We start from the raw sequence: 22,133 nt of genomic DNA, 5'->3' as shown, positions 1-22,133 counted from the left end.
AGGAGCGTGGAGGCGGGAGTATTGTTCGCTCCGTGATTGGCCGGGAGGCCCAGGCAGCCTGTGATTGGCTATTCCCCGACCAGCACTCTCTCAGCAGTCACTTTTAGTTGGTTTCTGATAGTGATGTCACTGTCCTTCCTGCCTTTCTGACTGGACACTGGGGTAGGTGACGCAAATAGCCGCGATTGGTCAGGAGGCTCACGGCTGATGTAGAGTGATGTTATTGGCCACTACGGCCGGGCGATTGGTGAAGTGTGCGGCTGTGATTGGTGAGGTGTGACTGGGGCCGCGTGCTGTGCCACAGTCTGATTGGACCGCTCTCGTCGCCGGGTTCTGTTTCATATCTATGGTTACCGGCGACTGAGTCTTCGCCGCTGCAGGACCCGACTGAAGACCCCCCCTCCCCCTCTCCCCCAGCCGCGTGCAGCCTCGGCGGGGAGCGAGGCCTCGCCGTCGTCATGGCCCCCCGCTGCCTCGGCCTTCTCTGCCTGCTGCTGCTCTACCTCCTCGGGGAGGCCAGCGCCGGGTGAGTGCGGCCGCGGGCGGGCGGGGACTCCGGGGGAGCGGGGCCTGTGGGGGCCTAGGTCCGCTCCTCGTAAGAGGGCGCGATCCCTCAGGCCGCCTCCGAGCCCCGCCTCCGGCCCTTCAGGCACCGACTAGCCCCCACCCTTCGCGGGCCTCCCCGGTCTCCGCCCACACCATCCTCCTCCTTCTCCTCCCACTGTCGCCCCGCCCACCCCAAACAGCGACCAACCTCCGCCCATCTCCCCCCCCCCCACAGCCCCTGACTATCCCGGGCCCCCATTCCTTACACCTGGCCTCTGCCCATCCCCCCCAACACCGCCCCGACTGTCCTGGCCTCCGGCCCCTTTCCAGCCTCCACACCTGGCCCCTCTCCAGCCCCCAACTATTCTGGCCCCACTGCTCCCACACCTGGTTCCCTGTCCATCCCCTTCACACATCCCCTGACAATCCCAGCCCCCCCGCTCCCACACCTGGCCCCTGCCCAGCCCCTCCAGGGTCCCCAACAGTCCTGACCCCTCACCTGGCCCCTGCCCATTTCTCATACACAGCCCCTGACTATCCTGGTCCTCCCCTCTTCCAAAGTTGGCCCCTGCCCATCCCACACACACAGCCCCTGAAAATCCCAGCACCCCATCCATCCCCCACACGCAGCCTCGGACTATCCCGTTACACACGCACACCTATGGTGACAGTCAGTATCACCACCACCCCCCACACACACACGCACTGTCTTTAGCCAGTCACTGAATGTCTCTGTGCTTCAGTTCCTCCTCTGTAAAAGGGTGCTAATAGCACTGATTGAAATTCCCAGGTTTACCAGGAGGATGCATTCATTATTGGTTGAATTGTTTGGATGCGACAGTGGTGGTGGTGTCATATGAGTGCTAGATGTGCTGCACATGTGGAATAGTTCTATGTGGCAGAGGCCACAACTAGATGCTTATTTTGTTCTGTATTTCTCAGGAGGGATTTCTATAAGATTCTGGGAGTGTCCCGCAGTGCATCAGTAAAAGACATTAAAAAGGCCTATCGGAAACTGGCTTTGCAGCTTCATCCGGACCGAAACCCTGATGATCCACGAGCACAAGAAAAGTTCCAGGATCTGGGTGCTGCCTATGAGGTCAGTGAGTTAATCAGATATCTGCTCCCAGTACTAACACAAACATGGTTTTCCTGTATTGTTGGCATCTCTGCCCATCTCATCATTTGCTGGAGGGTGAAACAAGTGCTGTTTCCCAGTGACGTCCTTGGAGCTGGCATTCATAGAATATCAGGGTTGGAAGGGACCTCAGGAGTCCAATCCTCTGGTCAAAGCAGGGCCAATCCCCAGTTTTTGCCCCAGATCCCTAAATGGTCCCCTCAAGGATTGAACTCACAACCCTGGGTTTAGTAGGCCAATGCTCAAACCACTGAGCTATCCCTCCCTCAGATCAGGAGGAGTCAGCAATGATTACATTGCAGTATTGGTAACTAATTGCTGCAACAAAAGAGAAAAGACAGGTTTATTGACCAGAAACGGCAGTGGAGGTGATAGTGACAAATCATAAAGAGCCTGGTGTGTTAACCTGTTTGCTGTCACTCTGAGATTTCTAGCGGTGGTCAGAGGCCAACTTTTGGATTCTAATTTTCAGAGTTAAATTATCCTCTCTTGCATGTTGAGGGAGAGAGGGAATGTTTCCTTTGATGGAGTTTGCAAATTCCCATATAGGGATCTGGACATCTTGTTTCGTTTTGCAGGAGATATTGCAGTAGTTGACTTTCTGGGACCAAAGGCAGCTTGATTGCTGTGGAGGCTCAGGATGTGCGAGGACAGAGGTGGCTAAATTTTCTTCTCTAGAAAACAGTAGCTTATTCTTTCAGAGCACCAAAACTCTGGCGTAAAGTTAATTCTCTCACTGAGGAAGGGAAACTAGTGCATGATTAATAAAATGGACATCTCGATCCATTCTTTTGGAATCTTCAGACAGGATATGCTATTCTGGGATTTCATAGTTGTACCTGAAATAGATCATTTAAAAGTATTTGTAGTTCCTCTGCCCTATTCCATCCCTAGCGTTTGTCTCTAGGCTAGTAGGATACAGGTTTGAAATCTGATTCCTGGTTGTCCTTAAGTTTGGAGCTGAAGCATGCTTCTAAGTCTTCAAACCTGCCAATGTGTAATGGAAATTTTTAGAATATGTGACAAATGATCAAACTCTGTGATACCTGGCTTTGATCATCTGTTGCTTATGGCACAATTAATGTTTTTAGTCTTAAACTGGTTTGTGAGTTAATTGATTTAAGAAGTCTAAAGAGAACATTAAGAGATTATTTGATTGTGGTGTATATAAGTACCTAGTTGGAGAGAAGATGTTTCTCTAATCTGGGAGACAAAGGTATTGACAAAATCCCCTGGCTGAAATTTAAAATTAGATTAACTCGGGTTAGACATAGAATCAAACTAATAGTGAAGGCAAGATGTTTCAATGGTTAATTATCAACAAATGTGGTGCTTTTTCACTTAAAGCCTTTATATTGACTGAATGTCCTTCTTAAAATATGTTCCACTTCAGCCACAAGATATGAGCTTGATTCAGGCTTAATTACTGGCTGAAATTCTGTGGCCTGTGCTACGCAGGAGGTCAGACTAGATGATTGTAATAGTCCCTTCTGGCATTCACATCTATTAAACCCATTTTGCAATCTGTATTTAATTCACGGAGTGAGAGAACACCCTTAAAAACTATTGTCTGTCACTTATAGTGCAACAACACGGGTATTCCTCTTTTTGGCTGTTTGTGGCCCGGGAAAAGGGATTGAAGTCAGGGGCCCCTGCCCAGTCCACTGAAGAATTTAGTGAGAGGCTAGCTGCCTGGGCTTTTTGTGGAATGCCAGGCAGAAGGACAGGTGAGCCCTGCTATCCCAAATGCACTTTATGCAACCCTCATATTCGTACTACCCCCCATGTTTAATATTAGACACATCTCAAATTATGGCAGGCTGGACCCTCATATCTTAGGTGACTAACCAGCTGCTGCCCTTCCTCTTCCTCCTGTGCTCTTGTGGTTGGGGCTGTTTCTCTATCCCTTTCCATTCAAGCCTCAAGGGAGCAGAGAGAGGTCCCTGAGGAGAAACTGACAGTAATTTTCAGGTAGAGCAGCTGTCCTGGGCCAGCACATTATTTAGGTGTAAGAATCTATTTATTTGGCGTATGTATGTCTGTAAAACTTCTGGAGTAGATACTGTGCTGGAGAACAGATACGGATCACACTTATGCTTCTGCAGTGGTTTAATGGTGGCCCTAATGCTGTGCAACTGACTTAAGATCCGCAACTGTAGCCATTGCACATCTGGTGCTTTCCTCACTGTAGAAGCACTGTTGCACAGGTACATAGTTGTGAGTGCATGAAAGGAAAAGATCTAACTTTCAGTTAGATAATACAGGGAAGTTTTCTACTGGTCTTGCTGAGTTTGAACCTCTTTTTAAAGCAAACTATTTGCTCACTTTGAAAGGAAATTCTTAAATTATCCTGGGAAGTGGGTTTTTTCTGTGTCTCTTGCAAACAGGAAATCGTGAAATTCAACACTTCTTCAATGTGAAAAATATTTACCTATTTTCTTTCAAACTCAAAGTTCCAGATCTCTGAAGAATTATGCACATGCTTAGCTTTACATTCATGACTAGTCCCATTTAAAATCAATGGGGCTACGAGCATGTGTAAGTCTTTGCAGGATGTGGGTCCTGACACTTTTGACGCCATTTCGTACAGTTAATTTTACTGTTTTCCCTGTATAATCAGATTTCCATCTTTCTGTGGGTCTCTGACACAAAAATAGCTTTAGAAAAATGGGGAAAGTATGATTGTAAATTCACAAAAATCAGCAGGGAGACTCAGGAGCACGTGTAGTCTTTGAAACATTAAACTCATTAATTTCTTTTTTAAGTTGATGTGGACAGCTTGAGATCTAATCTCTTTAAGGCATCATGGTGACACAAGTAAATCCCATTAAGGAAACATAAAAATTCAGGTTCCATCACCAATATTGACTCTTACATGTCCATTGTGTTCTTAAATATTTTGCAGAACTAAAATTAGAAAATATGATATATGCCATGCAGCAGATTTAATGTTGCTGTTGGGCTCTTTAGTTCTTGAACTTTCTGACTGTGCAATCTTAGTATTGCATCAATGCAGTGTTTCTTGTGTGTGTTTACAAAAGGTGATGTGGGGATGTCTGAGTGGCTTACAGAATTTACAAACTCGCTCACATCAGACCTTGTTGTAAGTGCCTTCAACCAAGCAGTGTATACTTGTTAGCTGTGCATGTATGCACAGCCCATCTTCCCTCGTTGTACATGTAGAATAAGGACCATCTGAAAATCTCCTGTTTAATTAAAACAAAATCACACAAAGCAGTAGCCCTCATTGAAAAGTATGGCCTTGCCATGTTTCATGTACCAGCCATTTTTACTATAGCGATGTCTTAAAAAAATAAAATTGTAGGAAAGGTGTGGTTCTTGCCTCCTCCCCCTAATGTAAAACCGTTTAACCAGTAGTATTCCAACTTTACAAAGCACTTCAGCTCTGGGCAGACCAAGTATGGAACACTCCATTCTGGAAGGTTTCTATTTTGGAAAGTATCAGAGGGGTAGCCATGTTAGTCTGTATCCACAAAAACGATCCCTCACTCTCACATACCTTGGGAGGGAAGCCAGTCCTCACTTACAGACATCCCCCCAACCTAAAGCAAATACTCACCAGCAACTACGCACCACAGAAACACTAACCCAGGAACCAATCCCTGTAACAAACCCCGTTGCCTACTCTATCCCCATATCTACTCTAGCGACACCATCAGAGAACCCAACCACATCAGCCACACCATTGGGCTCATTCACCTGCTTATCTACTAATGTGATATATGCCATCATGTACCAGCAATGCCCCTCGGCCATGTACATTGGCCAAACTGGACAGTCTCTATGTAAAAGAATAAATGGACACAAATCAGACATCAGGAATGGTAACATACAAAAGCCAGTAGGAGAACACTTCAGTCTCCCTGGATATTCAATAACAGATTTAAAAGTAGCCATCCTTCAACAAAAAAACTTCAAAAACAGACTTCAAAGAGAAACTGCAGAGCTACAATTCATTTGCAAACTTAACACCATTAATTTGGGCTTGAATAGGGAGTGGCAGTGGCTGGCTCACTACAAAAACAATTTTCCCTCTTTTGGTATTGACACCTCTTCATCAGTTATTAGGAGTGGACCACATCCACCCTGACTGAATTGGCCTTGTCAACAATGGTTCTCCACTTGTAAAGTAACTCCCTTCTTTTCATGTGCCAGTATATTTATGCCTGGATCTGTAATTTTCATTCCATGCATCTGAAGAATTGGGATTTTTTACCCACAAAAGCTTATGCCCAAATAAATCTTTGTCTTTAAGGTGCCACCAGACTCCTCGTTATTTTGGAAAGTTATGAACGTGCCCCAACAGGTGTAGTAAATATTTATTTGTTTAACAGCCCAGCTATAGCTATTGCTGCTGGTAATTTTTCTATTACCAAGATAAATTAGCAAACAAAAGCTATATTTAGTGGCAGTTAAGGTTGCATCAGGATGTATGCTACCGCCTTGAAACCTGAAAAGCATGGAAATATGAAGTTAAGAGGAAATACTTGTGCCTTCCGTTTCACCTTAATATTGATTATAACACTGTCAATAACACACTCACTCCATAAGGCTTTTGCTTCTATCTCCAACAGATACCCAAAAGCTGTATGTATCCCAGCTTCATCAAACTCCCACTCTGATGCAAAACTTTTAACAGCCACCTCATATGTTTTTCGATCAACAGATCAGTACATCTGATTGTCACACATTCCATGCATTTAGAAAGTTATTTCACCTTAATGCAGCTGAGGTCACTGCTCTCATGTTCTCTCTTGCTCTCTTCCCTCCCCTCCCTCACCCCATGTTGTCCCGGAAGCGAGTGCCAATGTTCGTGCCGTGCCAGATTTATCATCATATTGGGTGGCTTCACATCAGTGCTCAGACTTGAGATTTTGTCTAAAGATTATAAAATGTTCTCTAGACAAATGCTCCTTCTGTATCACTGAAATTGGAACAAGGAGCAGGAGGAGCAGCAGCAATGTGGTTTACAAAGAAGGGTGACACACTTCTGTGAAAGACTGCCAAAAGGGCTGTACTTTTGGACTCTTACTGTTCTACCAATTCGTTTTCCATTGGACCACCATGAAAAATTGAAATAGTTTTGAATTATATTGTGTCTTGGCTTTTGCTATTTCAATTAGATGAATGCAAAATAAAGGTTTATAGCTCTTACTATACCAAAAACTTCTGACTTAATGGTAATTATGGAGTCATGACTAGCACCACCATAATACAATCTGTCTCGGTGCCTCCATTGTCTTTTGTTCCACATTTAGGAATAACGGCAGGGTTCATTTCAAAAGCCTTGTCTAAATAACCTAGTTCACTTACGCACTAATGTTTATTGTCCCACATCCTCTGCCCTTCCAGGTGCTCTCAGACGAGGAGAAGAGAAAGCAGTACGACACATATGGCGAGGAGGGACTGAAGGATGGTCACCAGGGTTCCCATGGAGACATCTTCTCACAGTAAGCTTTCATCCTGGCAAACTGCTCTGCAGGCAGGGAAGACTAATTTTGTCCATAATATAAGGACACCATTACTACTTCACAGACTCTAGCACTGACCAGATGCTTTGTTATTAGTAGCCTGGATCTTCTCATTTTTCCCTGGTCAAAAGATAAATGAATCAACACTGACAGCTAATGACAGATGGGTAATCTGAGAGGTGTATTCAACACTGATATCCTAGCTGCTGCTTTCACACACATGCCACCCCTCCTTTCACTGCGTAATGAGCATGAAGACCATGTTTGTTCTCTCTCCCCCACAAAACAGCATTACTCACTTGGCAGATTTGCGAGTGTGAGTGATGTATAATAGATTGTAATTGTATTAAATATGCAGAATCTTTCTTGCATCCTCTGGCAGTTAATTACACTGCCACAGTGTGGGAGGTTGGTGGGGGGTTGGTTGTTTTTAAGGAAAACTGTATAGCGTCTTTTCCTGATTTAAATACAGCAAAATCTGACCTCTTCATTCACTCGCATTTCAAACAGCACCTCTTGCTTCAGGGTAAACCTGTGGATTATTCATTTCTGATAGAGAGATCTTTGCTATAGTTGTCCTTTAGGGTTCCAGTATCTGCTGGTGTGGTCTGTTTGAAGGATGAGAGCAGCCCCTATTGACTAGTTTGACTGAATAAAAGGAAAGGCCATACTTGGTTTCTGTCTCTTCCTCCACTAAACACTCTGTCTGCTAGGGCTGGATTCCCCTAAAGGTAGTTAATGCACTCTTGAAGACCCTTCAGTGTCCACCCTCAAATATTGTCCTTGTCTGAACTTTGGTACTGCATAGAAGGATGTCCCAGTGGTTAGGGCTCTAGCCTAAGATTTCAGAGACCTGGGTTCAATTTCCTACGTCTCACAAAGGAAGCCTGTGGTGGATGCAAATCACTTAGCCTCTCAGTGCTTCGGTCCCCATCTGTATATGAGGTTAATAGCACTTCCTGCTTTACAGGAGATAAATATGTTAGACTGTGAAGCACTCCAATACTAGGGTTATTGGGGCCATATAAGTACCTTAGATGTGGTGCCAAAAATTTATTCCCAGCTGTGATGACTTTAAGGCAATCTCTTCTGAAATAACTGACTTCTGTTTGTTTTTGAAAGCACGCGACTTGTGTTTGAAGGAATATCAACCAATGTTCAATTTGCTTAACAGTGCATCTTATATGGTGGTGAGAAAAGTCTTCAAGGGGGCCTATTGCTGCATTCGATCTCTGTGTTCTAACAGAGATCCTGTTTATGAAGCCACATAGCTGGAGTGAACTTAAACTTCTTCCTGAATTAATGAATGTCCATTACTCTGTAGCTTCTTTGGGGACTTTGGTTTCATGTTTGGAGGAAGTCCTCGTCAGCAAGACAGGAATATTCCACGAGGAAGTGACATCATTGTGGACCTGGAAGTTACACTGGAGGAAGTATATTCAGGAAACTTTGTGGAAGTAAGTGTAACAATCTATTTCTAGGGCCTCCCCATTGAACCCTTGAGCTTGCTGGTGACTGCTGGCCTAACTGTTGGTGGGAATAATGCATTCTTAGAAATAAATGGAAATGGGTTACTTCCTAACAGCGTGTCTGAGGAGTGGTGAGGTACAAAACAGACATGGGTGAGAGGCAATGCTGGGATTTCTTATGCTCTGCATCCTCCTGTTGCTGCCAAGTAACCTGGTACTGTTCTTGGAACCAAAAGCAAATTGTGGAGAAAGGGATGTCCCAGGTAGGTCACTTTGAAACCCAATGGAAAGCTGCAGCAAAGAGATGAAACATTGAAATAAGCTTACATCTTGTTTGTCTCTTGAAGTTGGGTCCTCTCATATCAAATCCTGCCTCTTTTAGCAAAGTAGTTGCCACCATATTAATCTAACTTAATTTTTACATGGCCAAGCATCTCTGTCGCAACAGACATCTAACATTCTGTGTTTAGCAAATATATGATGCTTTCATTTAAATTTGTTAGTCTCTAAGGTGCCACAAGTACTCCTATTCTTTCATTTAACTAATTATGTCTCTGATGCTGGCAATCCCCAGTACTGAATTAAATGCAAAAAAGCTGTATTAATCAAGTATTATAGTTGAGGGTTCAAGTGTGTAAATCACGCAACTCAAAATTATGGTTCCCAAGGTAATTAACCATTAACTTAAGGGGTTTGTGTGTCTACTCTGCAGTCAGGTGTGATTGCATCACATGTTGCAACAAGCTAGCCGTTAAAGTATGCCTTGGGTGGACATGGCTATCTTCACTGCTAATGTTACTCAAGCTACCTTTTGATCTACCTAGATTACACGTGCTGTGATCACACCTCCTAGCTGCAGTGTAGATATACCCAGCAAAAAGAAAAGGAGTACTTGTGGCACCTTAGAGACTAACAAATTTATTTGAGCATAAGCTTTCTTGAACTACAGCTCACTTCATCGGATGCATCCGATGAAGTGAGCTGTAGCTCATGAAAGCTTATGCTCAAATAAATTTTAGTCTCTAAGGTGCCACAAGTACTCCTTTTCTTTTTGCGAATACAGACTAACACGGCTGCTACTCTGAAACCTGATATACCCAGCGTGTGTAAACAGCAATATACAATATTGAATATGAACTGTATACCTTAATATATAAAGTATGACCAAATGATGGTAGATTTAGGAACTATAACTTAATTTCCTGAATCTCAACATTGATTAACACAGTTTTCACGTTTCATTTCCTTGAGTTCTTCAGTGTAAAAAATTATTTGTTTTCCCATCCAAATAATATGGAAATGGACACACATGCACATCAGAAGTACTTGCATCTGGACATAGAAATCCTGTTAGACCTCAAACCCAGTAAAAAAAACAGGTATAAAGGCATGTTTTGAAATAAAGCCAGGAGCTTAGCACTGTGGCATACTGTTAAAAAGAAGAATCGTCATGTACTGCACTTGCACAGCTTGCAGTCTTCAGGTGTTGTCTTCAGTGACAAGTGCCTCAGCCAGATTTAAATCAAGCTTGTTCTCAGAGATGTGAATATGGAAGAAGAAAAAAAAATTCTAAAAATATCTTTACAGAAAAAACTCTTTCCTAGTCACTGTAAAATGAATGGAATTTTAGCCAGCTTCCCAAAATAATTCATCGAAGGCATCAGATGTTTCAGCCTAGTGTTACCTTTTTTATTTAGAAAGGTGGATAAGCATTGGGAAGCAGGCTTAAAAGGAACATGACTATAACAGTGACACAGTGGGTTCTCAGGTAGTGAACTGAAGATTGTATTGAGGAAGGCATTTCCAAGATCAAAGGCAATTATTGTTTTGGGTACAGCACAGATATCATGGGGCTTGTTGTCTAGAATGTTGCTTGAAGGAACTCTGCTGTTTGCAAAGCCTCGAGGTCATTGTAAGTGTGACTGGTTGATATGAAACTGCTGTATGTGTTTCTTGCAGGTTGTTAGGAACAAGCCAGTGGCCAGGCAGGCTCCTGGCAAACGGAAATGCAACTGCCGGCAGGAAATGAGGACCACCCAGCTAGGCCCTGGGCGTTTCCAGATGACTCAAGAAGTTGTCTGTGATGAGTGTCCCAATGTCAAGTGAGTGTTGTGTTTCTGGCCTCTACTGTGATATGGATAGCTAATCACAACTGGCCACTAGATGGGGGAAGGACATGCATGTGTGACCAGTATGACCCATGTGGCGGGGTGGCTTATGGGAAACAGCAGCTGGTTTCATCGTATACTTTGCAGTTGTGACAGGATTGAGAAACTGGATTAGGTAAAAGGTTTTTTTAATTTGCGTTTTTAGCTCCACTCTCCTTGACTTTACACTCATCTAAAGAGGCCATTCTGCACTGCTGTGAAAGGGGCTGAAGTTGGACAGGAGTATAGTTCCCTATTCGGATATGTGGAGGTGGGGACTGCTGAAGTAGTAGTGTTCATGGGATGGTTTCAGTAGCTTAGCTCTTTGCTGTCTATGATGGTTGACCAGTGGAGACAGAGTAAGAGACACCTTTTGCCTTCCACTCTGGGTAGTGTGTAGTAAATGATGGAAGCAGCAGGTCACTGTGGGAGTAGCCTGTGCTAGTCCATAAAATGAGTAAAACCTGTCTTCTTGCTGAGCACAGCATCCACTCTTCTGTTTTGTTTCTCTTTATCTCCCCAGGCTTGTGAATGAAGAGCGAACACTAGAGGTAGAGATAGAGCCAGGCGTGAGGGATGGCATGGAGTACCCCTTCATCGGTGAAGGTATGGCACTAGCTGCCGCCATAAAGATCAGCTTTGGTAACACTAGGATGATTATGATGAGGGCAGCATTCAGGAATCTCAGCGCTTGCTGTGGGGTATTGTTTTGAACTTGCCCCTTTTTAAGCAGTTGGTTTATCCTATGCATTCTCTCAATCTAGAGACTGCACCCTGCAGTCAATTTTAGTAATGCTCTGCTTAAAGAGTTCAGCCCCCTTGCTTTTATAGTAGACATCTGGAAACAGGAAGGGAAAGCATTCCTATCAGAAAGAGGACCTGTGGCATATGACTTCCATAACAGTCAGCTCTATTTGAAGTGTGTATGCAAGTCCCCTGGCCCAAGCATGCGGAGTCTTTCGCCATTATCGCTTGTTTAGATCTGACAGAGTCAAAGCAGGAAGCCAAAAGGGAAAACAGAGCAGAATGCTAAATCCTACATCACTGCACCCTATGTCTGAGCTCGCCCTTGACGTTCCAAGGGGGCTGAAAGGTACATGCTTCAGAAATAGACCCAGTTTCTGCCTAGAACCTGCTTTGTCAGCAAGTCTCCATTATGCAAAAATTCTTCTTCTAGCCATTTAACAGAATTAACTAATATCATGACTTCATGTCCCAATCAACCTTTGGTTGCCTTTAGTCATCAATGTGAGCTGTAGTGCTACACAGTATCTCAACTATAGCTGTATAGGTTTTGGATAATCCACATTGTCACAGTTCATGGCAGCGGCTCTTGTGCTCCTTCACTTTGGTCCCTCAACAGCACCCATTTAGAGGTTTCCAGCTTCTCAAAAGTCATCTCTAGGGGAGAGGCCCACATCTCACTCTGTCCTGACTGAGGGATCTTCAAGGCTGCGCAGTTCCCGGTCTACACAGTGATGTCCACAGCAAGGCAGACTGCCCAAAAGACCAGCATCTGCGCTTTGCTTTCTCTCCAGAGGTTATTCCTAGTCTATTCCCCACGGTTATAAGTTGCCACACAGCTCTTTCTAAGCAAGCATATTTATTGTTAAGGTGAAAGTATTACAGAGAAAACATATAAAAACAATAAAGGAACCTACCCAGATGCTAAAAAGCTTACCAGGAGTCTGGCTTTGGTAGGTGTTAGTCCTTCAATACCCACAGCTAGGTTTTCTCTGTGGTTACAAGTTCATAACTCTCAGATTCAGAACTAGAACCCAGGCTGAGCAGTTCAGCTGGTTTTGTTCAGTTCAGGCCTTTGATCTCATCTCTGGGAACAGGTAATCGGCAGACAATGACCTGCTTCTCAGGGCGTAGCTTCAGAAGGCTGGGTTTTCACATAGCCAGAGGGGAAGAATTTGCATCAACCTCTCCCTAGGTATTCCCCAGGAAATCTGCTTAACATTAATTGTCCCTCCAAATCCATTCATCTAGCATATTTTTAATATAGTCCTTTGAACTTTAAAGTCTCACATCTGTCTGCTCTCTTCCCCCATCCCCTCCATCCAGAGAGGTTACATATAATTGCAATGGACAACCACAATAATACATAATTCCATTAACACAATGGACCTCAAAGATACTTAAACTTTATTCAGTAAAGTATCCCAAGGATGTGGCAGGACATTGCCATATCTGTCACCCACACAGTCTGTAGGTGAGTCTTCTGCACTATTTTCATGCTCCAATGTTCATTGAGACATAACTCCAAAAGCCTGGTGTCTTCCATCTAAGAAGTTGCATGTAGGTAGGGAGTCTTTCATAAAAATGGTGTGGGTTTTTAAAGCTTAGAAGAAGAATACGAGACCAAGCCATCTAGTGAGCCGAGTCTCTCTGATGTCAGAGAAGCTGGCTAATTGCTGGTGAAGCCCCAGTTGATGACTTAGTGTAACACACCATTTCTAACTTACTTCCACAGGTGAACCGCATGTAGATGGGGAGCCGGGTGACTTACGCTTCCGAATAAAAGTTCTCAAGTAAGTAACCTGCCTGGCTAATCCACTTCTCTCCTGGCTACGAGACAGAAAACTTACCAGTGTCTTTAGTATCAGTTTTTCAGTTCAAATGGCACCTCTGTTACCCAGCAGTAGCTTCAGTGAGGCGAGAAAGCCAATACTCTGATGGTTTTAATGGAGGGCTGGAGGCAGGACTCTGCAGAGAGTGACATATGTTAAGTGTGTTAGAATACTTTGAGATTATTGCCAGCTGTTCAGAGGATTTTTGCTTTGTTTGGCCCAAAATCTAAGATTAGATGGTAGCTGCTGGATGAATCACAAGGTATTTTGACACTCCTCTCCACCTCTTGCCCTGTGAATGGAACACGTCGCTAGAACAGGAAAAAGGAAGCTGCTGAATGAGTCAAGTGGGACTGCTTGACAAAGCTCTCGTGTCCCAGGTCCCTCTTTGTGCAAACGGTCAAAGGGTACAGGCGTGCATAAGGGTTACAGGGATCCTCTCATCTGTGATCTACATACTAGTTCACTAGAGAATGTAATAGAAGGTCTCTAAAGAAAGCCTGTGTCACACTGGTCATTATAACCATTGTGAGATGTATGTATGGAAAATATGTGAGAAGTGAGGTGATGTGATGGTGTGCAGTGCAGTCCAGACCAGTGAGGAGTTGTCACCACTTGCCCTGCAACCCTGGCTGCCTTACAATGCTTTACCACTGTAGCTTCCAGCCTGGGATGCTCACAAGCAGCTACCTGCATGCAGGTCGCATCCTGAGTTTCTATGTGCTGGACAGCCCTGGGTCAGCAGCTCTGACCCCAGCAGCCTGTCTACAGCACCACTGTGACTTCCATCACCTTGGTTACACTTGCTTTCTCTGTTGTATGTTACACAGAGCTGTGTTCTAAGGTGCAACGCAGAACTGTTCCTTTGGGACCAGCAGGCCTAGTAAATCTGTGAGTGTCCAATGGATATGGGGCTGGAAACTGCAGGGGGACACTTGGAGGATGCGGGGGCTGGAGTGTGCCTATCACACTTCTCCACTCCTTTCAGTTCACAAGGCAAGATTCTTAGTAATGCACATTCCCTAGCACAGGAAAAGGAAGCTGAATCAGACTTATGAATGTCTTCTCCATTCTTCTGAGATTTATGTGAACTCTTCAAGCCTTTTCATAAATGGAGGGAAGCAAGTAACCTAAAGGTCCTGAATAATTGATTTTTCAGTTCTGTGCCTGAATGGAAATATTAAAAAAAAAAAAAAAAAAAAAATCAGTTCCTTTTGAACGGATTCTGAATTTTTCTCGCCAAAATGAAAAATTGAAAAGCTTTGTTCAGGTTGAAATGAAACATTTCAAATGTCAAATTGAAACAACATCTTTCACATTTTTATTCTCAGTTCTTTTTCAGCCAAAAACGTTGTTGAATTCAACCTGAACTTGTTCATTGTTTTAATGCCATGAAAAATGCATATTTCTGTGACTTTACTATTTCCCAAAACAATTTCATTCAGCTGTAGTCCTGACTTTTGCAGAAGAGGTGAGGTGAGATGTCAACGTTCAAGTTCCTATGCTCTGTTCACAGGCACCCTGTCTTTGAAAGAAGAGGGGATGATTTGTATACAAACGTCACTATCTCGCTGGTTGAGGCACTGATAGGCTTTGAAATGGATATTGCCCATTTAGATGGGCACAAGGTGAGGCAAGAGTTTACTTTCATGTTCTCTACAAGCAAAATTATTTCAGTAATGAATTCCCTGTTCCCCAGAGGGACTTGTCCACCTCTGGTTGCAGCTGTTGACCATAGACAATCTTGTCTCATCCAGAGATTTTAAAAGACCCATTTTGACTATCTGGAGTCTGCTCCAGAAGCTACAAGTAAGGGCACAGTCATTGGTTAGCCTCCAGACTAGAGAGTACGTGCTGGCATATGTTGTCCTAAGCTCTGTGTCAGTGCTCTTACATGTCCTGGTACTGAATATTACTGGCTTTGTGGCATATTCAGTATTGAGCATGCCTTTCTAATATTGCCATAAAAGAAATTTAGGATAACCAGATACTTACACTGTTCTCAAATTTCCCTTGCTTTGTAGGTTCATGTTGCCCGGGATAAAATCACAAAACCTGGGGCCAAACTGTGGAAAAAAGGAGAAGGTCTTCCAAACTTTGATAACAACAACATCAAAGGCTCACTAATAATTACTTTTGATGTGGACTTCCCCAAAGAGCAGCTGACAGATGAACAGCGGGAAGGTTTGTGCTTTAAAAACCTACCACATCATCTCAGAATTTTCTGAACAATGATAGAGTTTTGTCATGCGATTTAAGATAACCGCCTTTAGGGATCAGGAAGGAATTCTCACCCCCGACCCCGGCATACAGCATAATACAGGGGTGGCCAACCTGTGACTCCAGAGCCAGATGCGGCTCTTCAGAGTTAATATGCAGCTCCTTGTATAGGCACCAACTCCGGGGCTGGAGCTACAGGCGCAAACTTTCCAATGGGCCAGGGGATGTTCACTGCTCAACTCCCTGGCTTTGCCCCCACTTCCACCCCCTCCCCTGAGCTGCCATGCCCTTGCTCCTCCCCCTACCCCCAGAGTCTCCTGCATGCCACGAAACAGCTGATCAGGAGGTGCGGGAAGGGATGGGGAGGTGCTGATTGGCAGGGCTGCCAGTGTGTGGGAGGCACTGGGATGGGGGGAGCTGATGTGGGGGATGCTGAAGTATTGCTGTGGCTCTTTGGCAATGTACATTGGTAAATTCTGGCTCCTTCTCAGGCTCAGGTTGGCCACCCCTGGCACAATATAATTGGCTAGGTGCACTGTGGGCAATTTCTTCTTTCCTCTGAAGCATCTGGTTTCAGTTGCTGTACTTGGATGCCTACCAGATTAGATTAGATGGACCACTGATCTGATATTTGTATAGCATTGACAAATCTGGAGCTGCTTCACAGCTCCCATCCAAGGGACAGATTGCACCCTTGCTGGAGATGGGTTAGAACTGGACCTAGCCCTGCATGGCTTCACCCTTGTTAGAATGGTATCTTAGACTTAACAGAACAGTTTCCCAGCATCTCCCTCCACTTCTCTTTGGTGTTGGGTATTGCTCTGATGTTAAGGTGGAAGCTTCTCTGCTGCATCAGGAAATAGATGCTTTTTCCCCACCTCTTTTTACCCTAAGCATATAGGCCAAGTCTACGCAGGAATGCTGAGGAAAATCAGCTAATGCTATGAAATCGACGTGCATAAATTACAACCTGTTAACCCCCACCCCTCTGATGCTCTCACACAGGAGTAAAGTGGACTTAGTTTGCTGCAAGTTAATCCTCTTTAGAGGGTGAATGTCTGAGCTAAATTGAGGGTGAAGATTGGCAGGCCAGGTAGCTCTCATAAAGATGGGGGCAGGACAGAGAAGGATCATCTTTAGCCCCCACTTCTTCACAGCTTCTGAAACAGTTCTAGAAGAAAGAAAAGGAGTATTAGTGGCACCGTAGAGACTAACAAATTTATCTGAGCATAAGCTTAGACTAACATGGCTGCTACTGTGAAACCTGTCATACTGCTAGAAGAAACTTCTTCTCCGCCCACCCCATCCCCGCACCTGCAGTAGGCGTTGCTCCTGTACTCCAGGCAGTAGCAGACAGGAGTTCCTCTTCCACATATCCCTCTAGTGGGCATGATGGAAACCACGTTCTGCCACTAATAGGGGAAGGAATTGGATCCTGGCACAGTTAAGTATGGATGCTCCAGGAGAGACACACTCTTCTCCCACTTCCAAAACAGCTTAGAGCGAAGCATCTGGACTACCTTTGGGTTTGCTCAGGGCCACCACATGCATTTTTCTGAAGATACTGACTGCCAGGAGTCTCCCTCCTGGGCATCTGCCTCCTAGTGCGAGAATGGCAGAACTGCATCTCCCAGAGTTTGTAGAGTGGAAGCCAGCCCCTTAGTGGTGTTGTGTGCCACCATCAGAGTGTAGAAATGCTGCCTTGAGAATATTCCAGTCACTTCCTTCTTGACTAGTCAGTGAGGGAGCTCCTGACAGCTGCAGCACCAGCATCCTTTCAGTCCTTTCCCTGCTCCTGTTGATTCTGTGGCTGATTTTAAAAGTGTGAGGTCTCTGCCTCATGCTCTCCATCACTTTTTTGGATGGGTGCTGCAGCTTTGGCTCTCTTCCCAGGTGTTTTTCTGTTTTCCCCAGGAGCCTTGTCTCCAGTGCATTATTGCTTGCTCTCATCTGTGCTGGGCTTTCAGAGCCTCTCTTTCTCTTTGGCATATATGTCAGAGGAGGAAGAAAGGCTGCTCTGCCAGCATAGCAGAGCAATGTCCCTGACCAGGATTGGGTCACAATGCGCAGGGACATGAAGAATGCTTGCAAATGTCACTCTGCCCCTAAAAAGCATGGGGATGGGAATTCCATTCAACCTCTCCTGGAGAGAGAGATTCTGTCGGTTTGGCACAAGGCTGATACAAAATGTCCTGCAGAATAAATCCTGAGTCAATGAAGTCTGTGTGCTGAGACTTGGTACTAGTGCACACTCTGCTGCCTGCCACGATGTCTTGTTGGGGAGTTCCCATCTAGAATTCATGGCACATCTCCCCCAAAGCAAAGAGCTCCTCCAAGTGTCAGCCTCCATCTTGCATATAGCTCTTGAAGGCAGTGGCATTGCATTCCAGCCCATCTAAGGAGGTGGAGCCTTCACTAAAGAAACAAAGGCAGGAGGGGCCATTAGGTCTCCATCAAGAGCCCTGGATTTCCCTCTCCTGTATTAGTGCACTGGAAGCAGGGGGAGTGATGGTGCTTTTTGGTTACCAGCTGTGCTTGGCAACCTTGCCTGGACGCTGTCCTATGCAAGGCTGCCACAGAGCACTCAGTGGCACTCCTCCTGTCCTTCAGGGAGGGTGGGTGACTGTGCAGGCTGGATTTCTCTGTTCATAAGAACTCTAGGATACTTCCCTAGAGTTCTCTAGTATACTTTGTTGCAGGGAACAGCACTACCAATGTTGTGTCTTTTGGACTGGCGTCAGTGCTGCATGGTTGAGCAAGATATGTGGAGGTAGCTGTAGCGTAACTGCACTGGCTGGGGCTTCATGTGTTCTCAGATGACTGACGATGAACACCACTCTGGAGGATGTCAGAAGATCAACCCAAGTCTCCCCTGGGCTACTGGAGTCATTAGGGGATCGACGACATAAATTGACTGTCTGTCTGAATGGCCAGCTGTGCTGCCTAAATATTCAAGAAATACTTAGTCCTGTTCTTTTCTGTTTATCTAGCAAGGGGAAAAATTCCTTCCTTTTCTCGTTCTTGGCCACTGGCCCTTCTGTTTGTAATGTTAAGTGCACCTTCTTTTGAGGCGTCTCATGAGCTTCTTTTGCTCCAGCAGTGAGAATCCTGCCAGAGGGCATCTCCTAAAGATGGAAAAACTATCTCCTTATTCTGGGGGCCCTTTGACCAGATTCTTTGCCACCTGCCGGCCAGAGATTACTTCCTAGAGGGTTCCTATGCTTACACCTGAGCTCTATACTTGTATTGCTTCTCTTTGAATTGGCTTTATTACTCTTTTGGAGCTTTAACTCCTGTGCAGCTGAAGGAGCAGGCTGGAATGTTCAGAGTGGAGCAAGCAACGTGCAGCACTCCACAGGGTTAAAAGTCTAAGTGAAGTAGGATTTCTGCTGCTTTCATGCCAGGAAGCTGAGACCCAGGAGAGCGAGCGTCAGACCAGCGGAACTGTACACACTTTTTCCTATCTCCCCCGCTCCCACCCATGTCTTGCAGCCTAAGCCACTAGGTGGAGGAGATGCACGTCTGTCTGTCTTTCCCTTAATACAGTGACCCACGTAGGTGGGATATTGTGTTTGTGAGTGATAACCAGTGCATCTGACACCCCATGCCAGCCAATAGGATCCCAGCCCTCACTTTCAGACAAGACGTGGATATAGACAGGACATCAAAATACAACTTCAAAATAATCCATTGAAATAGTCTTAAACATGACTTTACTAAGTGTGGTATCCATATTAATATGTAAAGAAAACAGTCTAGCATTTCACTGGGTAAGTGGATTGTTCTAGCAACACAGGAGGCCGGAGAATGTATCCTGGGCTCGACTTTTCTCCCATGCCACTGGGATCTTGGAGTGGTGTGTTAGTATGTGTGTGAGAATCTTGAGCATTTCCTCCATCTCATCCGGCCTCTCTTGTCTCCATCCCACCCCCTTCTGCTGCCTTGCTTAGTTTGTAGTAGAGGTGACTGTCTCAGTGGGTCCCAGCCCTTTTGTGTTTCAGCCTATCCTGTGTTGTGGGAGGACGTGTAAGAAGGCTTTAATTTAACAGAATTATCCACTTAGTGCCACCTCTCCTTGTGAGAATGGACTTGCACTGCTCTTCTGTTTAACTGTCTAGTGAGATAGTTGGACTGCCAGATGTTTGTATTCCATTGCTCAGATGTGCCAGCTGGGATGCCCAAGTGGCTTCTGTGTCAAGTCAGATATGTAAATATTGTGGGAGTCTTTCATGCTGTGTGGTAACTGTTCCTTTTCTATGGCAGGTCTCAAACAGCTGTTGAAACAAGGATCTGTGCAGAAGGTGTACAATGGACTGCAGGGATACTAACACAACAAATTGGACTTGATTGCAAATGAAAAGTGAAATCAGTGATATTTATCTGCAGTCTTCTGCCCATTGTAGAACGAAAAGGAGGGAAGGTGGAGCAATGGTTCAAGCAGATTTTTGCAAATGGTGAAGGTTGTCAGATGGCTTGAGGAAAATATTTCCTTTTTCAGGGCATAACTGGTGCTGCCTATAGAGTTCCCGGTATTGGAGCAGTGAGCAAAGCCCCTAAACAAAGAAAATGGGGGCAGGGGTTGTTAAACTCGGTGCAAATTGGAAATTCTGGTTTTTAAATATATTTTGATGTTACCTTTCTTGACCTTCTCAATGTATTTTCCTCGTTTCTCTTTGTCTCTCACGTTGATCTTCCCCTAACATTTCCCCTCATACTCAGCCATCTCAGTCCCTCCCCACAGAGCCTAAAGGGCTGTATTCTTTCAGAACACACAACTCCACTGAAAGAGGTCAGTTTCTATTAGAAGTGAACTGAGTGAGGGCCTTGGGAGCGGCTATAGAGGCATTGGATGGAGTTCTGGAGGCAGTGGTGAAGATGGCCTCTTCAGTCCTCTTCTGACTCTCTTAATGCCAAAAATAGTCTCTTGCCCGCAAAATTCACACGAAGTTTCAAGCCAGAACTGAGTTTGGTCTTTGAAAATATCAGCAATCGCCTTGCCCTTTCTTTGCTTTATAGAGCTCTAAATAAATAACCAGTCTCTTCCTGTGCCCAGACTAGAACTCTGTGTTAGGAATTCTTCCGACTCCCCCATCTCCTTGCGCGCACACAAGCTTGGTTGGAATAGTTTGGTATCCCCTGCACTTAGTCCTCCAAGAGAACGGGTGCAACAGGGAGCACTGTAATAAAACTACTCAAAGTTTAATGGCAATTGACTGGCTTTGCATCTAAGTAGAACTGGCTCTATTTTAGCTGCAGGCACTTGGCCTGTGAAGAAGGCTCTGTCCTAATGAAAATAGGTGTCTGACCTCCAAGCTGTGCTACGTCTGAACGATAATAAATGCAACAGCTCTGCAGCCTCTTAGCTGGAGAGGAGGGCTGTGCTGCTGGGCTGGGAGAGGTTTCTCAGGCCCTTTCTGGTGTCCTTTGTGAGGGAGAGCAGGCTCTGCTTACTTAGTTTGGTGTGCCATCGTGTGTTCCAGCACGCTGGGAAGCCATAGCTGAAAAAGCCTTGAAGCACATACAGATGGAGAAACTGGCTGTGTGGCACTTCATTCCATGCGGGTAAAGGGTGAGAAATGGCAACCAGCTAATCCCACCTGTGGGCAAGTGCCACCTCCTTTCCTCTGCTCTGTTGGGGGCTAGTGCTGACCCTTACTCTGGGAGCATGGCAGAGACCGAGCAGCAGAGCAGAACGTACATGCTCCCTTCTGCAGTGCTGCTTTCCTCTCTCCTGAAAAGCCAACACCCTCCACCCCTCTCTGAACTGTAGCCCTGTACAAGAGACTTTGGGGCCTTTTTACTAGAGGCAGAAGAGCTGGGAGGATTCAAGTTTCGTTTTAAATATATCCTGAGTAGCACAAACATAAAGCGCTTGGGAAGAGCTCAGTACCTCTTTCCCCTGGCCTACTGCTCCCCAGTCCCCTGTGGTGTTAGACAATGGCAGAGTGAAATGCTGTTTCTCCAATCTGCTGCTCTGGGATCTGTTGCAACTAGGTTTTTCCTCACCATCTTCCAGTCATAGAGGCGCCTCTGTTTTTGCTCTCTCTAGTGCAGCATTTCTCAAATGCAGCCACGAGAAGCTTTTTGTTTGCCACAACAGCCTCCTGGGCGGTCATGGGGGGGAAACGGGGACAAAGTATCTGCCTCTCCTCCTCCCTCCCTGTTGCTCCTGGATGCGCTGCCCTGCAGTGACTCTAGAGACAGGTGTAGCACAAAGTTGCAGGAGCAAGGTGAGCTCTCAATCTACCTTAGGGTGACGAGACATCCCGATTTTATTGGGAAAGTCCCGATTTTAGGGGACTTGTCCTGCGTCCCGACCTTACATCGCTCTTTGTCCTGATATCGGGACTGTTCGGACCACAACTGCGGCACTGCTGCTCACTGCTTCCTGGGGCAGCTCCCGGCGCCCGCCCGCCGGCAGGAGTGCCGCATGCTGCAGGGCCAGGGCTTGCACGCACCGGGAGCAGGCAGAGAGCCTCTGAACCCCCGCACCCAACCTGACCCTAGGAGCCAGAGGGACCTGCCTGCCAGATGCTTCCCGGGAC

At 45.5% G+C, this 22,133-nt stretch overlaps 1 protein-coding gene across 1 annotated transcript; it reads left to right on the top strand.

Moving 5' to 3' along the window:
- Window positions 1–243: 243 nt before the first annotated feature.
- DNAJB11 (DnaJ heat shock protein family (Hsp40) member B11) lies at window positions 244–20,227 on the top strand. Its single transcript, XM_038415693.2, has 10 exons — window positions 244–526; window positions 1,489–1,645; window positions 7,058–7,155; window positions 8,501–8,633; window positions 10,605–10,747; window positions 11,316–11,398; window positions 13,272–13,329; window positions 14,885–14,996; window positions 15,393–15,552; window positions 19,852–20,227. The coding sequence occupies exons 1-10, from the start codon at window positions 459–461 to the stop codon at window positions 19,914–19,916; spliced, it is 1,077 nt and encodes a 358-aa protein (XP_038271621.1). The 5' UTR covers window positions 244–458; the 3' UTR covers window positions 19,917–20,227.
- Window positions 20,228–22,133: the final 1,906 nt, after the last annotated feature.

Source organism: Dermochelys coriacea, chromosome 9, assembly GCF_009764565.3.
Source record: "Dermochelys coriacea isolate rDerCor1 chromosome 9, rDerCor1.pri.v4, whole genome shotgun sequence".
Lineage (NCBI taxonomy): Eukaryota > Metazoa > Chordata > Testudines > Dermochelyidae > Dermochelys > Dermochelys coriacea.
The sequence above is the reverse complement of the archived record's forward strand: the minus strand, read 5'-3'. Positions and strand labels throughout refer to the sequence as shown.